The sequence below is a fragment of the Colobus angolensis genome, unplaced genomic scaffold (assembly GCF_000951035.1).
Source record: "Colobus angolensis palliatus isolate OR3802 unplaced genomic scaffold, Cang.pa_1.0 Scaffold147, whole genome shotgun sequence".
Classification (NCBI taxonomy): Eukaryota; Metazoa; Chordata; class Mammalia; order Primates; family Cercopithecidae; genus Colobus; species Colobus angolensis.
The window spans coordinates 2,906,181-2,927,793 of NW_012114566.1; the positions used below are offsets into that span (position 1 = coordinate 2,906,181).

Genomic DNA, 21,613 nt, shown 5'->3' on the forward strand with positions numbered 1-21,613 from the left:
ATATGTAACAAACCTGCACGTTATGCACATGTACCCTAGAACTTAAAGTATAATAAAAAAATAAAATAAAATAAAATAAAAAAGAATATAAATGTCCTAGTCAAACCAAAAAATCATTTTTGAATGCTCCAGTATCATTTAAGCTAACTGTATTTTTATTTTCAACTTGTCATCATTTAAAAGTAAACGTATCACCAAATGGCATGTGCATGTCAGTGTGAATCATAAATTTACAAACATGAAAGACAATGGGAAAAATCACCATTATAAGCTGTTTTAAACCTGTTGAAGCATATGTGTAATTTTCTAACACTAGTAAAACAAACCTTTATGACACAAAACGTATAATGCTCTTTGTCTGATTGAACATAGAAAAAGTATCTATTTTCCATTTGTGAGATGTAAATGTATACACCTGATTTTCAATCCTCATGGTATCCCTGATAAAATATGTCATATTCCATGCAAGTTCCACTTTTGTTGAATTTAGGATTTTCATTTCATTAAATTCATTCTCAAAAAATTCTGATTATCTTTCAACTTTAGACTTCTAAACCTAGACTGATGACAGTTAATAACCCAGTTTCCTAATGTTCGTAGAGCATTCAGAAGTTTGATTTGGTGATACTTTTTCAGGTAAACAGGCTGGTGAAGATTTTACTAAGGGTGAATTATAGAAGGATAAATTTAGGTCACATTTCTAGGGTAAAGAACATAGCTTAGAAAAAGAAAAAAACACTTACTTTTCATGATAAGTATAAGATATATTGACGACTTGCAGAGCCATTTAATATATACATTTATTCTCCTTCTTCTGGAATAAGGAATCTCTAATGTCATTCAAGTAACAACTAAAGTAGTTAGAATATGGGGTAAAAAATAGGCACATGCAGCTAAGTCAACCTAAGGATATGATATCACAAACGACAAGATGATTCTCAGAGAATAATGGCAGAGGGTGAAGATGTTACCAGGTGTTCATCCTCAGTGACTCACAGTAAACTAAATACTTACTTATTTTCAACAATGAAGAGAGAATAACAAAACAAAACAAAAGACAATAAGGAGGAAGAGGGAAGAAAGGAGCGGAGGTGGAAGAAGACAACCTCCCTCAGAAGAAGGTGGCAACATTATTAACCTACTCTCAACCTATGGCCACATTAGGAAATCACCCTTTGTACTGAGCTTCATAAGAAAGAAATAATCTCTACCATTCACATCTTGACCAGGATTTTGAATAGTATTAACCATATAAAAGGAGCCTTATATTGAATGGATGTTCACTGGAGGATGAAAGGCAGAAACCCCTGTTGGATCTTCATACTATGATCACACAATTTATTTAAGGAGAGGTACCAAAATCAATCAGGTAAGCACAAAAAATGGAAAAACACAGGATAAGTACACTGACATTCTGAGAGTGGAAATGAAGATTGACATGGGAAAACAGAACAGGAGAGCTAAGCTCCTTGCCTTCAAAAATCATGAAACAAAACAAACAAGCATACCAGATTGGAGAGAAGAAAATATAAAACTTTCCTTTGCGCCATTGACTAGCTCACTAGACAGGTACGCCCATGAAATAGAGACGCTAATTAAACGTGTCCTGTTTGAGAGACTGCAGGAGCATGCAGCTTCCCTGACAACAAAAGGGCATTTCTCATCTTGTTGAACAGAGTGGAAGACACATTTTGGCTGCTTTCTTCAGACAGATGATTTCTTTTCTAATAAGCTCTCTAAATACACAGCCAGTTTTGAGACCTGAGGCATCCTTCTTTGTAGGAATGCATTAGTCAAATGAATGAAATGCTTACATCTTACAAAAAAAGTGACAGTTTGTAACAAAATTAGAGGTTACTAGTTTAAATCACTAATCCTTTATAGGTGTAGATTGTAAGGTATCTGTCACAATTCCAGCTTCAATAAACTGAAGATGTAAGTCACTGAAGACATTTGTTTTAAAACAGGAAAAGGGAAAAATCTGTGACAGGGGACTTCAAGCATTTGAGCCATGAAAATACTGCTGTCTGTTTTAATAAATTTCTTACAGTTAGCAATATGCTTTAAGAAAATTTAGTTTACACAAGGATAAACTGAGGTGATATCACATATTTTATTGATTTGTGATGTTTTTCATCTTGGTGTATATCTAAGAATAGAAAATTCAACTAATTTTATTAAAGTTACTTATCTCCCAATGGAATTATATTAAAACAAAGATGTAAAACCACCCTCAAGAAATTGTGTGCGGATGTCTCTGTAGGATATTTTGCTAAATGAAAAGACTATTGACATTTTGCTGCTCAAAATATGAATCAGATTCGCTTCCAATGAGTGGATTTAAAATAATGACTACACAAATTCTAAATTTTACTAAATTCTATTGACTTAGTCATGTTATTAAAATATCCAAATATTTCATATGTCAATCAAGGAGCTCACATAGCAGTGGAGAAATCCTAAGAGAACCAAGGAAAAGTTATATTTAGAGCTAGAATGTGTACGAGATAAAAAAAAAAAAAAAACTATTGCAGAGATGAAAAAACTTTGGCTTCTATTTATGATTTATACTGAACAATAGATTATTTCAATCTGAGTAATTTTAAGGTTGCAACGATCTACATTAGGACCATGTCAACTTGGAATAATCTTCTGTTAGATGAAAAAGAAACTTCAGATGTAATTCTCAGTTTTTTAAAAAGAACAAATTTGTCTTTGAATTAAAGACTCAATAATGTACGTGATTTTGTTACTTTTTTTTTTTTAAGCCTCTTCAGTGTTCTTTAACCTTTTATTCCTGATTCACCTCTGTCGTCCATAAAAAGAAAGACTGGCTCTCTCAACCTTTATTCACACTATCAGAAAAACAAAGATGCCACAGAAGATTAGAAAACACACTGAATTTGGAATCAGAAGAATTGATTTAAATCCTAGTCCTAGTTTCTCTCCATATTATAAAGTGTATAAAACAAACACTTTGGATTAGATGATCTTTGAACATCTCTAGCTCCTGAACGGTAAATTATGTAACAGTTTGAAATATTATCCATTCTGGGTAAGTCTGCATTTCGTATAGCCTTAAATACATATCTACGGTAATTGCTCATTTTTAGGCATTAGTGAGTGAATAATTTGTTCATGCTTGGGCTGGTAATTCTGATGTTATCCTACATCGTATGTGAATGACCTGGAAATAAAGAAGTGGAATACCTCTGACAATTACAATTTAAACATGCATAACATTCGAGAAATAATTTGGAGTTACCTGAGAGTAGACCTATCAAAACAATTGGTTGAGGAGTAAATTTAAGTTAAAATTAAAAAAGAAAAAGTAGATTCTAACTTTTAAAATTAACATGTCACATTATATATCCAAAGTTTTGTTTTTTTCTTGAAAATTAAGGTCATACCGTTTGATATATTGAAACTGGGCTAACATTCCAGAATAGAAGAGCCAATTACCTGCTGCACCCTCCTTTTATTAGATGTGTTCAGTTTGTCTCTATCACCTGTGTTCCCAATGTTTATGCCTATTTCAATCAATTATCTTACCTACATAACTTCTTTATATAATCAGTTTGCACCAAAAGGAATTGAATTCAATAAAGATATTGTGTATCTATCAGAAAGAGGATGAAGACAGTAACAAACACATAGAAAAGAGTTAAAGAAGCAAATGACAGCGTGTTTCCAGAATCATTAGGTAAGTTCCTTGTGGATCAACAGGAATTTTAGTCTTTGTAGCAGATGCACATGTGTATATACATGATTTATATGATATACACAAAATAAATTGTGTTCTTATATCTCAGTATCTCTCATCCATCAAATTCACTCAGATTATGAATATGTGTGTGTGCACACGTGCTATGTAAATACAGGAAATGCTGAGTTTCATATATCATTCTCTTGCCACTTCATTATAATTTCCTAGCATTTTATTACTCCTTAAACTGACAATAAAATTTCCAAGTCTAAACAGAACCCAGAATAATAAAAGGGTCACCTTGTAGGCTACTTTTTAGGCATAAAATTAACATTCTTCAGTCTTTCTTTGAGCATGTCCCTTCAAATGACAACAGGGCCTTTGGAAGACCTGAAAACACATTCTGTGGGATGAGATCTCTGATGCTTCAACAAGATGAAGATCATTCTCAATGGTGATAATAAGTATAATAATAATAATAAAAGTGGTGTCTTTTCAATAAAGGAGCTTTGGTTAATTGGGAAAATTAAGGAAGACAGAAAAAAATAGCATGTAAATGACTTTGAAGGGAAGATAAAAAGTTGCATTCTTGGTAGTGAAATACGGCCTATGTATGGCTGGAACAAAACTTTGTGTTTGGGGATATATATGTGATTGTTTATAGCTATGTAAGAAAATGGGAGAGGTGTGATGGGAGATGAGGCTGAAAATGACTAAGAGGCTTGTAAACCAATGGTTTTTAAAAGGATATCCAGTAGAAGACTTTACTTAGGGACATATGATGATCAGATTAATGTTTTAAGAATGTTTTGGCTATGATGCGGAGAATGGCTTGGGTGTGCGGGTCAAAAGTGGATAGATAAAACCAGAGGAGACTAATTTATTGAACTCCAGAGAGAAGAGTGTGGAAGTTAAATTGATGATTTTCTGAGACAAAGGTGGACAAAATACGGAATCTAAAAAACCACGATGAGATGCCATCTCTCACAAGCTAGAATGTCTCCTATTAAAACATCAAAAAATAGCAGATGCTGGTGAGGCTATGTATTATATAACTATTTGTGAATTCATTTTGCCATATATCATTTATAATTATTCTTTCAACTTTCATAGTACATACAACAACTTTATTCTTTAAGGTTTGAGAGAAAGATATATACCCACATTTCCTGTTAGGCAACATATAAATAGCAAAAAAAAAGCTTTGAAATTGAACTTTCATGGAAAATCATATATTTCTTACTATGGTAATAAAAATATTTACTATTCAGGTAAGGCCAAATATGCATGACATACTATAAACCCTTCAGACACAAGAATGATTCATTATTAGGATCTCTATCATAGGGATTTCATAATAGATATGACTTCTCACAAATTAATCTATAAATGCAATGCAACAGGAATCCAATTCTAATGTGTTTATTCTTCTAATAAGAGTCTACAGCAATTTTAGAAATAAAAATGCAAGATTTTCAAATAATTTTCAAATGAATGACTGTGGAGTTCATACATAGAGATATGCTATAATGCTACAGCACATTTTTAAAATATGTTCATGCGGCACAGATCCACAAAGAGATCCAAAGACCGTGATGGGGACTCCATACTCACGCATACGTTTTGCGAGTTTAGTACCACAGAACAATAGAAATGCCTGCTCCATCACTAGAGAAATGAAAGACTATTTAATATTTAGGGTGGAAGTTAAATCTCCACATCAAACCATATACACATAAATGCATTCAGATCCATCAGAAACATAAATATTTAAAAGTAAAAGAAGTATTAAAAGAAAGAATAGAAAGTGTGTGCATGTTCTGGATAAAAGACTTTCCTAAAGATGATGGGATGTCCAGGAGCATTGAAGGAAAAGATCTGACTACATAAAAAGTAAAAAAATGATCTGACTACATAAAAAGTAAATCTTCTATATAGCAAAAACTATCAGAAACAAACCAAATTCATTTGAAGGAAATTTTTTTTCTGTGCGTGTGGGGTGTATATCTTACAAAAACTCAGTATTTACAGTATATAAATAGTGCATAATAAGATCTTATGGAAAAGAAAACACTTTAAGGAAAAAAATAAACATAGATCAAAATAAGACCCCTGGAGGAAGCAGAATTTTGAATAGTTAATAAAACATAAGAAAAGGTGTTCAAACTTCACAATACAGAAAATACACATCAAAAACAATTGGCAAAAGTTTATTAGTATTATGATGCCGGTTTTGGCAATAGCATTAGGAAAAGTTCAAATTCACATATTGACCATTTTTTAAAAGTAGTCTTTTTGAAGGCAATCTGAAAGTACTTATTCAAAATTAAGTTTGAATACTCTTTAATCTAGCATTTTCACTTCATAAAACGCCTGGACTATCTAATACAGGCTTTGTTACCCTTATACTTGAAGATGACCACTAAGACATTATTTGCAATAACAAGACAAAATCAAACAAATTATGTTTCTCAAAATATAAATATTGAAATGAAGGATGTTATATTTACACTTTGAGTGCAATCATTAAAAAATGACATAGGTAAAATTAGCTGACACGGTAAGGTCTCAAAACTTGTTTAGTGAACAAAGTAAACAGCAGAAATGACTTTGTATGATATGATTCTACTACATATTGAAAAAACCCTAGTGTCGTACAAGTATGTAGGTTCATAAATAGGTAAATAGCTAATCAACTGATGGTATATCCACATAACAATATGCTATACAGCCAAAGAAATAATGCCTTATTGATATATGAAACAATATGGATGAATCTCACAATCATTGTGCTGAGTGAAAGAGGACAGATCAAAAAGGATACTTACTATGTACATAAAATTCTAGAAAGAGCAAACTAATCTATAATGAAGAAAACAAATCACTAGTTGCCTGGTGATGGGAGAAAAGTGGGCAGGGTCTGGGGGAATAGATTACTGAGGGAATTAGATGACTATATGGAAAGAGTTGGAGGTCATATAGATATGTTCATTAGTTTGATTGTGATGATAATCAAAACTTTTGAAATTGTACATGCTGTATATATTTGAATATGTAGAGTTTATTTTATGACAATTATAGCTTAAGTTTCTAAAAATGCTCTAGATGTACCAGTATGTAAGTTTATAGAAAAAATATTTGTATAGTACAGAACAAATTGATTGTCTATTAAGAGGGCTGTGGACTTTGAGGAAAGAGGATAAAGAATCCTTTTCATTTTTTGGCATTCTGACTGCTGGATTGTGAGTGAAAAGTGCAGCAAGGACAGAAGTTAGCAGGCTACTGAACTAATTCAAAAGAAAGATGCCTGGATCAAACCTAGGTGCCCTCAGCAAAGCTAATATAAGGTAGCCCACTCTTGGACATACCTGGAAGGTGTATTCAGCAAGACTGCCTGATTTATTAGTTATGATGGAAGGAAAGGAATCAGCAACAACTAATGACTCCAAGATGTTTATTTTAAACATATGAAAAATAGAGTTGTCATTAAGTGAGATTACAGAAGTGGATTTGGGGGATACAACGTGAAGTTTATTTCGGGGCATTCTAGTTTCAATATTTTTTTTAGGTACAAAAGAAAAAGAAAGTAAGCAGTTGGACAGGGGATGATATCAATTATGTTAACATGTCCATATATGTTAAGCCATGAAACTATGTGAGCTCAACAAGGAAGTAAGGAAAGAGAGTAAAGGATTAAAATCTGAGCCTGGGGCATTTCATTATTAAGAGGGATGAAGAAAAGGAGCAAGCAAAAGAGAATGAGTAGGTGAGGGAAAAAAAGAAATGTTAAAACACCAATTAAATAATAACTACATTGGTAATTCACCTTAGTATCATTTTATTTTACAGGCTTGTGATTACATAATATAACATGATAAAATAAGTATCTACTGAAAGCCTGGCTGGAGTGGCTGATATTGTGGTGAAGTGTTTCTCAATTTCACTGCTGCCAATGTTTTGCTCAGGATATTTTGTAGTGTGTTATCCTATCCATTGTAGTGGGTTAAGCAGCGTTTCTGGCCATACCCACTCGATACCTGAAGTAGTCTCCCAGTTGTAACAATCAAAAATATCTCCAGATATTTCAATGAGTGGGAAGTCATACCTACTTGTGCTCTCTGATGGCTGCCTCCTCCATATACCCTGAATTTCCTAAGGTCCTTAATGAATTTCTGCCATGAAATTTGTTGAACACTTCCTTGTCATCATTCACTTGATCTCTTAGAAGTATACTAAAATTATGACCCCGATCTCTTTCTCAAAATACTCTCCTCTCTCAGTTTTTGTAACTCTACATCTTCTTATTTTCTCTGAATGCACTGGCTACTCCTTGTCATCATTTTAATTTTGCTTGGGAGACTGGTTCCAGTCCTTCTTTTCCTCCTTTCTTCTCTTACCGGTAATCTAATCTGGCTTCATAGTTTTATGTATGTCTTCTACTCTGCTATTCTTTAATGTGTATCTCTAGCCCAGAATATGTTTGTGTATGTATATATGTATATATGTGTATATATGTATATATACACATATAAACATAATATATATATACATAATACATATAACATAATTTAATGTTATATATATAAAACATATATACATAAATATATATATTTATGATTCATATCCTCTCATAACTCATATATATGTATATATATAAAATAGTATTACTTCTTTCTCATCACAACATAAATCTTCTCTCTTCAAATTGGCCTTTACTCATCTTATCTTGGGAATTGCATTATCTGAATTTTTCTTTCTTAGTTCATTATTTAATTCCTTTAATACATTTTTAAAAATTGGAATTTTCTGTATTGATCTACTTATGAGTTTAATTAACTTTCTCTTTCTTCTCTGGAAAATAAGCTCCATGAAAGCAAGATTCCAGTTCTGTTATTATTATTGCATTCCAAAAACCCAACACCAAAACTAACAAGTAGGCTTTAAATAAGCCTTTGGGTATGAATGAATAAATTTTGACTGGTTCCCCCTAAAATGCTATGCTTTTTGATTAATAATTTCCTCAGCATTATTTATTGTAGACTCATATAATAATTATCACTGGTGTATTTTTAATGAGTAACTATTGTTTAATTAAGGAACTAAAAATCCATTATAGCAAAGTGTCAAATTTATACCTCTTTGACTTGTTTAGTAAAATTTTGACTAGATCATAACTGTTACATTATCATTTACCAGAGTCAATATGTATTATTGAGTGCCTGTCTTGTGCAATTAACAACAATAAAACCACAAATGGTAATGATGTAATGCTCTGATAGCTTTAGATTTTTTCCACGTAATCATAATAAATGATTGTAACTCTGGTTTGAATGAACTCAGATGACTATCAATTTTTAGCAGTATCCAAATGTTCTGAAACAAGACTTTTAAGTAGTTTTGTACACACACACACACACACACACTTATTTGTGAGTGCATATGCACACCTATGCACTTTGTGTGTGTGTATGTGTGTGTGTGTGCTTGTGATACACAGAGACTCATATATGGGGTATGAGGTTTATACCTCAATTAAAAATTGAGACCTGTTAAGAATAACTTAAATAGATATGTTGCTAAAAGCGATTTGGGAAAACAAAATGGCCTAATCAACTTTTTGAGAAAAAGATATGATTATTAATCAGTAAAATAATAAGCATGTTTATCCTGAATATTCTGATTACAAAAATGAGAACATACCAGAAATGATATCTCATATTTACTTTTCAAAGTCAAGTAGATCAGATAAATCTGAGTATTTGTTTTGCTTAGGAATATTTAGACTTTTAGTGGTAAAAATTTAATCTGTACTTTTAGAGTTATTTGCATTTTTCCAAACATTAACCTACTTTATAGTGTTTCCCCTCATACACTTTTTCATATAGCATCTCATACTAAAAATGATAAATTGCCCAAAAGCATGTACAATTGTTGCATAATGCTGTTATATTCTGTTTGGGGTACTAAAATTAAAATTTGAAAGTTTCATTATGCCTTATGTACAGATTAAATCATGTCACTCCTTTAAGTTTTAAATTATTTATTTTCTTAAAGGAAAAAAAATCCATTCCTTTTGTATAGCCCAGAAGGTTAGAAAATCATAAGTATTTCTAATTATAAACAACTTGGTTTGCATTTGAAATTTAAATTTATAATAATTATTAGTATTCTAACCATTTTCATAGATTACAGAAGAGTACTCCCTTCACAATTTCCAAAATCATAATAATAATAATGAAACAGGATCATATGGAAAAATAACCATTTTTTGGGAATGGACTTCATTTAAGATTTAGTTGTCTGAATAATATTCTTCTGGGTTTTGATGCAACGGATTTCATACTCTTTATGGAGTATAAAATTGAACTATTCCAATATTTTTAGTATCTACAAATATGCTTTTAAAACATCCTGTTACCACATGGCTAACTTCTTCCATTTGGTTCACTGATAATGGAGTTACAACTAATGTATTCATAGCTTGATTTGTGGATTTTTCTCTCCCTTGTCTATTGATTCAGAGATAGAAATCAATGTGCCATAATCAGCCTAGGGAAAAAATCTTGAGTTTTATTTTTCAAGGGGTGGGGAAGTCTCAATCAGTATTATTTAATATTTGTGTCAAAACTTACAAGATGAAGTAGATTGCATGCTCATTAAACTAAAGGATGACTAGCCTGTTACTGTTAGAAGAACCAATGTTTACATGGCAGAGTAATTCATAAGATAGAAAATCAATTATTAATACGTAAGACAGATTTCAGAGGAATAAACACAAATTGTCCAGATAATAATTGGATAGATATATGATATGCCATACATCTTTTGGAAATCAAATATATTTATTTTCTCAAAGGAATTGTAGAAATTGTGTACTTCAATATTATAGTTGTTTTCAAATGAGTAAGCTGAGACTCAGAGATGTGATATATCTTTCGAGTTAATTGCTCTACAATTCACATTACTCACTAAGGTGGTAGTAATAGATTTACTCTGTCTTTATAATATTGAAATATCAGGAATACAAAAAGATTTAGGAAGCAAAGTTAAATAGTTGCTTTTATCAGTGTAGCTCTAAAGTATTTTTTAAAATAATGTATTGGCTAGAATTGTTAGGAAATTTGGCTTATAGTGCTAAAACTCATGGCTCAGAGGTTTCAAACCTATGATTATGGCATTTATTTAGTTATGATGGACTCCTTAGTAGAAAATGCACTCCTATTGTTACCCATTTTTCTTCTTTGTGAGTGCTGTTAGTCATGAGAGATTTAAATAGAGAGGTGAAAACAAAAGTAAAACACAGGAAGTCTGGATGATATAACACAAGTTATTACTATCATTAAAAGAGTAAATAAAGTTTTATATCCTATTCAAATAAGTCTAATCAAGCTTTGCCATTGAATGTGAAAGATTCTATAACACATTAATAAAGATAAGATATGTAAAAGTATGCACATATAAATAAATATTCAAGTAAAATACATAAATACATTTCTGTGTATAAGAATGAAAACTTAGTTACCAAACATTGAGTGAATTTGGCTTAAAATCTACAATAAATTTTGTGAATTCTGTTCACTAGAACAGCGGTCCCCAACCTTTCTGGCACCAGGGACCAGTTTCATGGAAGACAACTTTTCTACGAATGGGGTGGGTGGGGGATTAGATTCTCACAAGGAACTCAGCAATCTAGATCCCTCGCATCCACAGTTCACAGATTCCTCCCATGCACAGTTCACAATAGGGTTTGCGCTCCTGTGAAAATGCAATGCCACCACTGCTCTGACAGGGTGCAGAGCTCAGATGGCAATGCTCCCTCACTAGCTGCTCACCTCCTGTTGTGCAATCAGGTTTCTAATGGCCACAGACTGATACTGGTCTGTGGCCTGAGGATTGGAGACCCCTAAACTAAAGGACAATCAATTTCCCCAAAGCACAAAGCTAAATAAAAACAAAGACTTTTCTTGAAAAATTATGCCAAAATTAAAGATGTGTCTATCTTTATCAATTATAAAATGCAGATATGTAATTTGCAAATAATGTTTAATGTGCTAATATGAAGCAGAGAACATTTTGCCAATTATCGTTATTAATGTCATCACCATCAACAGAATCATCCTACTGTTAATAGCAAGCATCTAAATAGTACTTCCTATGTACCTAGACAGTTAAACATTAGTATATAAAATACATATAATTATGTATATTATTTATTAGTTATATGTAATTGTATACAATTAATTTCAGTATATAGTTAATATACTAATATGTAAACTGAATCATCACTAGAACCTCTTGAAATAGAGTACCAAGAAGCTAAGAAGCCAGCAAGCAACAAGAATAAGATTCAAACTCAGCCAATATAACTCCACAGTATATACTCTTTATTCATTCATTAACAACAGATGGCATGTTACTATAGAAGCAATGTTTTCAACAGGCAGATTTCTGTTTTAGAGCTAACAAAAGTTAATGGTAGCTATTGTGTTCGAGGAAATAGGAATTGAACAATTCTGGTATACATGGATTTTTACTCAAAGGTTTCCTCTAAGTTAATCTAAATCTGAATTTGAAAACTACAATAGCTGATTTTAAAACCAGCATATTGCCATCTACTGCTGATAAAATTAAAATATGTTCCAGATTTGCATCAAATGGATTCATGTAGTTCAAGTGTTTATGGTGGATGCTAGTAGAAAAAGTAGGGAGGACTTCTAGATAGGAACCTCTAATTTTTGTTAAACACAAAGCTTCAATTACATCCTGCTGGGACAGCACTTGACTTTTTGGTTGTACAGGAATGGGCCAGGCCCTATAAAAATACATATTTATCTGTCATTTTCCTTCCAGGTTACTTAAAAATGTAAAACACACAATAACTTGACATGCCCTAAAACAAAATGGGATAATCTACAACCATAAATTGAAACATGTTCCAGTTTATTTTTCTCAAAAACCATGATAATCAACATGTCCATCATACACAAGTGCACAATATTTCTGTTTTGGATGTTTCCTGAAATACAGTTATCAGGAGTCAGAAGAAATGGTTACACCATTGAGTTGATGTCCTGCCCTAGAGTAGAAGTATATTTATGATAATGTAAGAAGAGAAACAATTATCCCTGCATTACACTACTTTCTAATGTAAAAATAATGTGATGTTTCCCAATCTCATCTCATGATAGAAAAGCTTATATTCATAATAATTGTAAAGCACTATGAAGCAGATGTTCTGGAGATGTTAGATATCATTCATTAGCATTCTTATACTACATATAAGTCAAATACATTAAAGCAAAAACATAAAAGCGTATAACTAAAATAAGTCATGTACAGCTATGAGAATGAATGAGCAGAGAAATACATTATTTCTATACAAGGAAAATATTGGGAAAATAATTGAATATATTAATTAGTATAATTAGGTATTACAATAGATACATTTTGTTTAAAAAGCAGCTGGTGGAAAGGTATGGACTTTCAAATATACAATGGTATTTACTTACAATCAAGCCACTGTTTGCTTGCCTTTTTTCTCTGCCATGGATCCTTTTGTAGAAAATTCCGCCTGGATTAAACTGAGTACTCCAAATAATCATATCTCTTTGATAATATACATCCATCCCTGTTATTCTTGAATTATGTTCAATATGAGAAATTTGTTGATGATCGCCACTGTAGTTGAATGGATATATAAAACCCAGGATATCAGTGTCATTAGCAATGTAGAGAACTTGATCTTCAGAGCCTGGAGATTATTATAATAAAATACAAAAATAAAGTAAATTTCAACTAATGTTAAAAGCAGTAATTGTACTTTTAAATGATCTTGAATTGTTATTCTTAATACAGTTTGTCCTCAAAAATCAACCAGCTTTATATTATATTTTAGTCTTTATGGCTTATTATTTCTGATATCCACTTATCTAAACATTTATAATAATTATTGATAGAGGTTTTCTAGTGCCAATCTTTCCTTATGGCTAGAAATTATGTACATATAGATGTCCTGTATATGAAGAGAGATTATTATTTGATAAGTCACAATACAGTAGGTTATAATGCATCAATTGTCAAGGTCCAGGTGCTATGTTGTATACTCATTAAGCTTCTAAAGTTTCTGAGTACTTAATTTATGAACCTGAGTGATCATTACTTTAGGCTAAGAAATAAAAATTAAGATATGAAGAATCTTCCTCTTACTGTATTTATACATCTTAAGTACTTATTAACTTTTAGCATAAAAAAAATCAGTATTTATTACATTAAAGTTCTATAATCTCTAAATTATCTAGAATCCTGCTAAGTGAAACATTCGAAATTTTTGACATCTACAATAGAACACTAATGTCATTTTCATACTAACAAGTAAAACCCTAAAGCAAATGCCAAAAATATCAATTAAAATATTAATGAAGCCCTAAAGAGAGGTTGGATTACAGATATAGTTTCTGCAAATAAATAATAATAATAATACCCCATGAGATGCCTTTCAGCTCTGTAATGTTAATAGCTCTCATTAACATTATATAATGAGCGAATGTTCATTATGTGTCAGATGCTATGTTAAGCCTTTCACAGTTTATCTTCACTTCTTATAACTATGGAAACTGAACTGAGGCTCAGACACTTTAGTGAATTCCTCGAGACCACACAGTCTAAAAGGTGCTGTGCTGGGATTCACATCCAAGTATATCTAATGCTATAGCCCACAGTTGATCCATTACGTCATCCTTTTCTTCTTGTAATAGCAATCTTATTATAATAATAATGTCTAATCATACCTTGTAGCTAACAATACTGAAGTTACAACATTATTTAGCATAAACATATGAATATTAAAATCTGTACCTACAATTGCCCAGAACCATATTTTATCATTTAATCTTTATTTCTTTTTTCTTTTTTTTTTTGTTTGTTTGCTTGTTTTTCCTTCTTTGAGATGGAATCTTGCTCTGTCACCCAGGCTGGAGTGCAGTGGCGCAATCCTGATTCACTGCAACCTCTGCCTCCTGGGTTGAAGCGATTCTTCTGCATCAGCCTCCCACGTAGCTGGGACTACAGGTGCACACCACCACGCCTGGCTAATTTCTGTATTTTTAATAGAGACAGGGTTTCACCATGTTGGTCAGGCTGTTCTTGAACTCCTGACCTCGTGATCCACTCTCCTTGGCCTTCCAAGGTCCTAGGATTACAGGCGTGAGCCACTGCACCTGGCCTATCATTTAATCTTTTTAAAAAATAATATTAGTAGGTGGAGGAGTTCTAAATTTGAAAGAAAGATCTTGTTTTAAAACCCTTAAAATCCTTACTCAAAATTCCTTTCTCCTTATAATGCTAATGTTTAACCTTTTATTTTTATCCCAGGGGTATAATTTTTATCATATTCCCTTAGAGCTGACCATCAAGAGAGATACTTCACACTCTATCACACTGGTTTTTAAACTTTTACCCCTTTTGAAAAATTGTTTTGAACACTATGTGATTTTAACAGTAACCATGTATTTCATAATCATTTCCATAAGCCAAATAAGATTAAATTCATTAATATTAACTAACCAATTGGCCAAATTAATCATCATTAAAAATATTTTTATTTTATGAGAAATGAAGCTGTTGCTGAAATGAAATAGCAAACAGTTTTCTCCATAAAATGTTTACAACAAAATTGTAATAGTGTTTGCGATAGTGGTTATAATCTTACCTTTTGCTATGCAGGTGTTATTTCTTTCTTGAAAATTCTGGTCACACACACATTTATATGATCCTTCCACATTTATACATTGATGGGAACATGTGCCAAACACCAAACATTCATTGAGGTCTAGAAAAGAAGAGCTCAAAATAGCATCATCATATCCCCAGTTCATACTCCTATTCTTACCACATTTCAAAAAAGCAAAATTATTTTTCTTTAACATATTACTAGTGTTTATTGTCCTTTCACATCTTTAATCTGTGACTTGCTGTGCCATATTTGTGAAAGTATAATCATTTTTCACAATGTTTGTGCTAGAAGATTCATCAGTTGCCATTGCTTTTATTAATCCATTTAGAATATTAAAACATCAATTTCAAACTTCGCTGGGGCTGTTTTAAAATGCTTACTTATTTTTTTACCTTTTAAGTTCAAGGATACAAGTGCAGGTTTGCTACTAGATAAACTTGTACCCCCATTGGGGTTTGTTGTATAGATTTCCATTCATGCAAATAGATCTGCCTTGAGGTTTTCTTTTAGGCTGTTTGTTATGACCTACCTCCATGCCTTTGCAGATGTCATGGGCTATTCTTTCATCCTGTAATGCCCTTGCCCACGTTTCCATACAGAATTTCTACTCATCTTTCAAGATCCACCTGAAATAAAGCCTTCTTTGGTCTCCAGGATATATGAGAGTGATGATTCATCACTAGTTCCTCCAATCTTTGCTCTGCTGGTATTTCTTTCTTACATTGTTGCTTATTTTTCAGGAATGTGATTACATATTCATATCTTCTACTTGAATGTCAGTCCCTTGAGGACATAAATTATGATACATTCCTTTTTTATTGCCAGATTTTGCACAATGACTGGCAGAGAACAAAGATTTGGGTGCATCTCTAACACACTTCTCGACTCATATATATGAAGTGACTATGTAACAAGAAGGGTTGTATTGAGATTATGTGAATTAAGCAAGCAAAAAAATGCATGCCTATATATGAATACATAACTCTAAATCACTAGCATAAATAAATAAATCACAGGCAGTATTCATGTGATTTAATTAGAGTCATGTAGTTTGGCACATGACTCTAATTTTAAGGGCTTATGAAGAGTCAGGATTGAGGCCAGATTATTCTAGGGAACTGTCTAATCTTCCTCTCTTTTCCTCCTCTACTTTTGTGTTTAACCAGCATATTTCCCCTGCCTCATTTTATCACTTATAATCTCCTAATTACTTAATAAATCTGTGAGATAAATCCTTCCCTTGAATAAGAGAACTTAAGAATTAGCACAGTACGAATAACTATCTTTTGCGTAGCACACAACAATGTTCTAAGGCTCAGTGGTAGTGATACTTGTAAATCACAACGTCAGGGCTTACACTCAGGTTTTCTGATTTTGTTGACTTTACTGTGATACTTTGCCTGAGAACACATAAGTATTTTCATGACAATACATTGCTATTTGATTGAAATGTAGAGTAAAGAGATGCAGAAAAGTGTATTTAGTTGTTTTTAATAAATATTTTACAGGAATGAAGCGGAATGCATCTTGTCAGTACTTAACCATCACAGTTACAACAAATATTTCTGATTTGTTCAGCATCTGTAACTTTGAAAAGGCAGTTATTTGTCACTATGGTTTCCCTTTGGTACAGAATCCAAATAAGCAATATTCTGCATGATTTGATAAAACCTCAACTTCCTCACTTGTCTCCATACTGGCCCAAACCATCATTTTCTCCTCATCTCTAGAAAGCCTGGATCATGAGGTTTTGAAGGGGATGGAGGAATTCCACACATGCCTAGTACCCAAAACAGTACCTGGCACTCAGCAACTGTTAATCCCCTTCTACTTTCTTCCACCATTCCTCTTTACTTTTTTCCTTTTAGATATTCTGATTGAAGTGTTTGGGCTTTAACATCAAATAGCAATTTCTTATGCGTTTTTTCAGATACATAAGTGAAGGGTACAAACACATTTAAATTTTTGGATTATAGAATCCAAGTTATGTCTTACCCTTCTTTGACACTGAAATAGAGCTATTTTCCTTAATATCAAAATTTATTTATTAAAAATAGATGAACATTTTATTAGAGTTCAGATGTTACTCATTTGTCCTACAAAATAATATGAAGAAATAGATTCATAGCAATTTAAAATAAAGAATGTAGTGTGCAGGTTATATTTGCTGTGGAATACAATTAAAAATTAAGAAAAGTTGAAGAATATAATTTCTAAATTTAGTACATACATACAGAAAAAACCCATTCACAAATAAATGTTAGAAAATAAATGTTATTGAAATTAAAATCTGGAAAGAATTGTATATGTGTGTGTGTTTGTATGTAATTGATAGAGCCGTGGAAAAATAAATACCATAGTTTGAAAAATAACTCGTTTGTTAACTAAAATACGGGAAACCTAGATTGTCAGCTTTCAATCTCACAGTAATGGAAAAATCAAATGTCACGAAGAATCCAAATACACATATAACTCAAAATGTAGATAAACATGACGTGACTACACTTATCCCCCTTTTGGGTGAGTAGAACCAATTGATTTAAATAATTCCATTTTGATTAACACAAAGTAAAATCATTTTTCTTAGCCCCAAAATATCACAGAGACATAACAAAAGCAAGCTGGTAGGTAAAAGCATTTGAAGACTTGAATTTAGCCTGGATAAGCCAGACTTAGTTATTTTAAGTTTGGCTGCACTTACAATAATGTGAATATGAATACAAATAGCAGTTTTATTGGAGAAACTTGCAGAAAGTGCATATGGGTCTGTATTTCATGGTTCTATAGTTAGAACACTGACGTAGATTATATTTACTTACTTACTATAAGATTTTGGCTATCCTACATGCTCAATTTTTAAATGATCTCAAGTAAGTTGACAGATTTATGTAGATCCTGACTTTGAATTTTTAGAGACACATCATGATCTATTTAAAACATGTTTTTAGGATAAAAGCCCATGACTCTCCAAATATGATTCACCTATTTCAGTATTGCAAATGCCACACTCAAGAGAAATGGGTAATCATAAACATGTATTTTTTTTTTCATGAAGCAAGACTAATTCTCCAATAGTTCCTGAACCAGCAATTTCATTATTTGCATTTCAAAACAGCATTGTAGCAATAGAATTGAAATTCCTGCAGCTCTGAATTTGCTATAGAAAAAGCTTTGTAGCCGCTGTTGTGGTTAGCTTAGCTCCACAAACAAACAAGCTCTTGACCCCAGAGACTTGCATTCTCATAAGTGAAATGGTATCCCGTAGATACACATCATTTTGATGAAAATCAATCCCCTGTGATTTCACAATTTAGAAGTCTTGGGAGTCTTTTCATAACCCAGAGATTTTACGAGCAAGCTGTTGAGGAAAAGTACTCTACCTTCACATTGTCTGTTTCTCATGTTTCTCTGAAATCCAGGCTTACAGCGACAGAAAACAGATGTTTTTATTTGATTACAATATGCATTGTCTCCACATGGATTCACATTATCTTCACAGGTATATTCAGTAGGACCTGGGATTTAAAAATATAATCAAAACTAATATAATTCTAATTCCTGAAGTGGGGAGTTTACTTTTTAAAAATATTTGAAATGGTATTGATTACTCCATAGATAACTCTTTTTGAGTATATAAGGTTATAGTCTTCTCTCCATATAAGCCCCATGTCTTATAAATGTATAGAAGTATAAAAACTGAACTCATTAACATTAAATACAGATTAGACCAAGCTGCTAACAGCTGATATTTAGGGTTGCTCTTAAGCTATAATATACTTTTTTAAAGTAAGTCAGGAGTCAATGATTCTAATGACAGGCTATCTTTATTATAGCACCATATATGAGTACTACATCCTCCTCTGAGAGCCGAAGCATTTCCTATAAGCTACTTAGAAATCGAGGCATTTATTGCTAACCTACGCTTAATATTTGTAAACTCAGTCAAGGCTACTGCTAAGTTACTCAAGCAAGTCGGCTAAATCAGCAGTTTAAATTTCATTTTTTTATGCTGGACAGACATATGAAGAGTAACATTTGAGTATGTAATGTGCTCAGAATGGTTGTTTACAAGCTGCAACATTCTGGAACGGACAAAAAGTTACTTGTAATTTCCAGGAGAGCAGTTGCAATTTTACTGCTTTATCTCCCATTCAGGAAAACATTTTAGAAGACCTTCTCTTTTAAATAAATGAGAGGGATATTATTATACGGATAACATTATATTATCTCTAAGTTACTTAAATCAAATTTTTGACAAATATGAGAACTTTATTATAATTGTGGCTATTATTTGTCCCCACTGACTTGAATATTTTACAATTAGTTAAAATAGGTCAGTGGCATGATACCACGGTTTAGACACATGTAGCTGTATCCTGGTGGGTATTGCTTCATCCCTAAGTTAGGAACATTTTAGATGCATAAATAAAAAAAAAAAGGAAAAGATCCAAAAGTAGGAAATATTGTGTGACTTCTGTAAGCAAACTGAATTTAGGATCATAAATTTAATAACTTTCATCTAATACAAAAAAGTCAAATACCAAGCATTAGTTAAACATAAACTATTTGCAATCAGGATGTAATAACTCAAGTATCATGGCACTCAAGCTAAAAAAATAATCACATCTTCTGTAAGAATGATTTGGCAATGGATTAATTTTTTAAAAAAAATTGACTAAATTAAGACTTTTACAACCATTCAACTAAATATCACTGTTTATAAAATTTAAAAACACTAAATGTGTCTAAGATAAATTACTAAATGGTATAGATTACATTGCTGACATCAATTTCTATATTTGAATATTGATTTCTCAGCTTCTGCTTTAACAAGGGTACTCATTACAAAGTCAACCGTGTCCATTTCATACTGTCTGAAATTAACTTAAGTAGTATTCTAAGGTTGCTTTGGCAAAGGTTTTTGAAAAAGGGCATCAGTAAAGCATATTTTGAAGAGCAATATTTCCATCCAGAAAATTTTAGTCATGTACAAGCAGAAGTTAGACTTGTGTATCCTGGTACTTTGCTTAACAGAAAACAAGCTCACCTATTCTGCATCCTTGCTCATCTGAACCATCTCCACAGTCATCAAGTCGATCACACTGGAGATCCATAGGGATGCATTTTTTATTACTACAAGCAAACTCATCCTTTTTACAAGGCCTTGCTTTATATGTCAGCTTGCCTATAGAGGCATACAAAAAATGATTAGTGCTCCACAGAATCAAAACGCACCTATTGAGCATGTAATATCTCCAAAATTTTACTAACTACTATGAAAAACATGGGTTTACAATCCTCGATTTGAAGCTCTCAAGGTCAAATTTTTAAACATTCTGAAATGTTTAGATTTTAGGAAAGTGACAGTGTGTTTACTTTAAGTAAATAACACTCATATCTACAGAAAAATTTAAAAATATTTACCCTAAGTGGAATTTTTTTAGAGAATGATATTAAATGGCTCCAATTAGGTCAGGTCAAGCTTTGTCTCCAAATGATTTTGCTGCAAACATAAGTCTTTTGCATTAAAAGGTTTTTGAACTTCAGAATTCGGAAAACGGAATTGCATATACATACAATCTATATAAGCTCCCTTTCTTCAAAGAATTAAGTCTTTAAACAAGGAGCATTTTAAAATGTCTATATTGCTTCTCCAGGATTAATATTTTCTAGAATAAAGTCGTTAGTGGGAACTATGGATAAAGGTGCACAGCTATAAGGCAAATGAAATGCTGGTGGAATATTTTTATACCTTGTCAGAAGATCAAATATCTGAAAATAATGCCCTCAGACATCCACGTAAGAAATGTGTTTTTAAAAATGTTTGTACCCCAAGTCATCAGAGAACCTTGTAGCCATCACTGAATTATTTCACATTAAACGCATTTACCACTACAGTGATCTTCATCTGAGTTGTCCCCGCAGTCATCAATCCCATTGCACATTTGCTCAGACTGTAGGCATATTCTGTTATTTCTGCACCTGTGAGGTCTTGTGGATGGACAAAGAAATTTGACTGAAGAAAAAGAAGAAAAAACAAAGGAGCTCCTTCAGGTACATTGATTTATAAAGAACATTCTCCCTTTTTCTTTTATTCTTTCTTTTCAAATCCATAAGCTAACTTTTCTATATACCTTTTTTTTTGCTGTGACAATTGCCTACTAGTGGCTACCAGA

General features: G+C 32.1%; 1 protein-coding gene across 1 annotated transcript in view; it reads right to left on the minus strand.

The window, feature by feature from the left end:
- The window catches only part of LRP1B (low density lipoprotein receptor-related protein 1B), a 1,318,888-nt gene that overhangs the window by 110,228 nt on the left and 1,187,047 nt on the right, over positions 1-21,613 (minus strand). Inside the window, exons 72-76 of the mRNA XM_011935709.1 lie at positions 21,328-21,453; positions 20,485-20,622; positions 18,818-18,952; positions 15,414-15,533; positions 13,216-13,457 (exon numbers count right to left, since the gene is read on the minus strand). Coding sequence (XP_011791099.1) covers positions 13,216-13,457; positions 15,414-15,533; positions 18,818-18,952; positions 20,485-20,622; positions 21,328-21,453 — 761 coding nt within the window. The remainder of the gene's footprint in view (positions 1-13,215; positions 13,458-15,413; positions 15,534-18,817; positions 18,953-20,484; positions 20,623-21,327; positions 21,454-21,613) is intronic.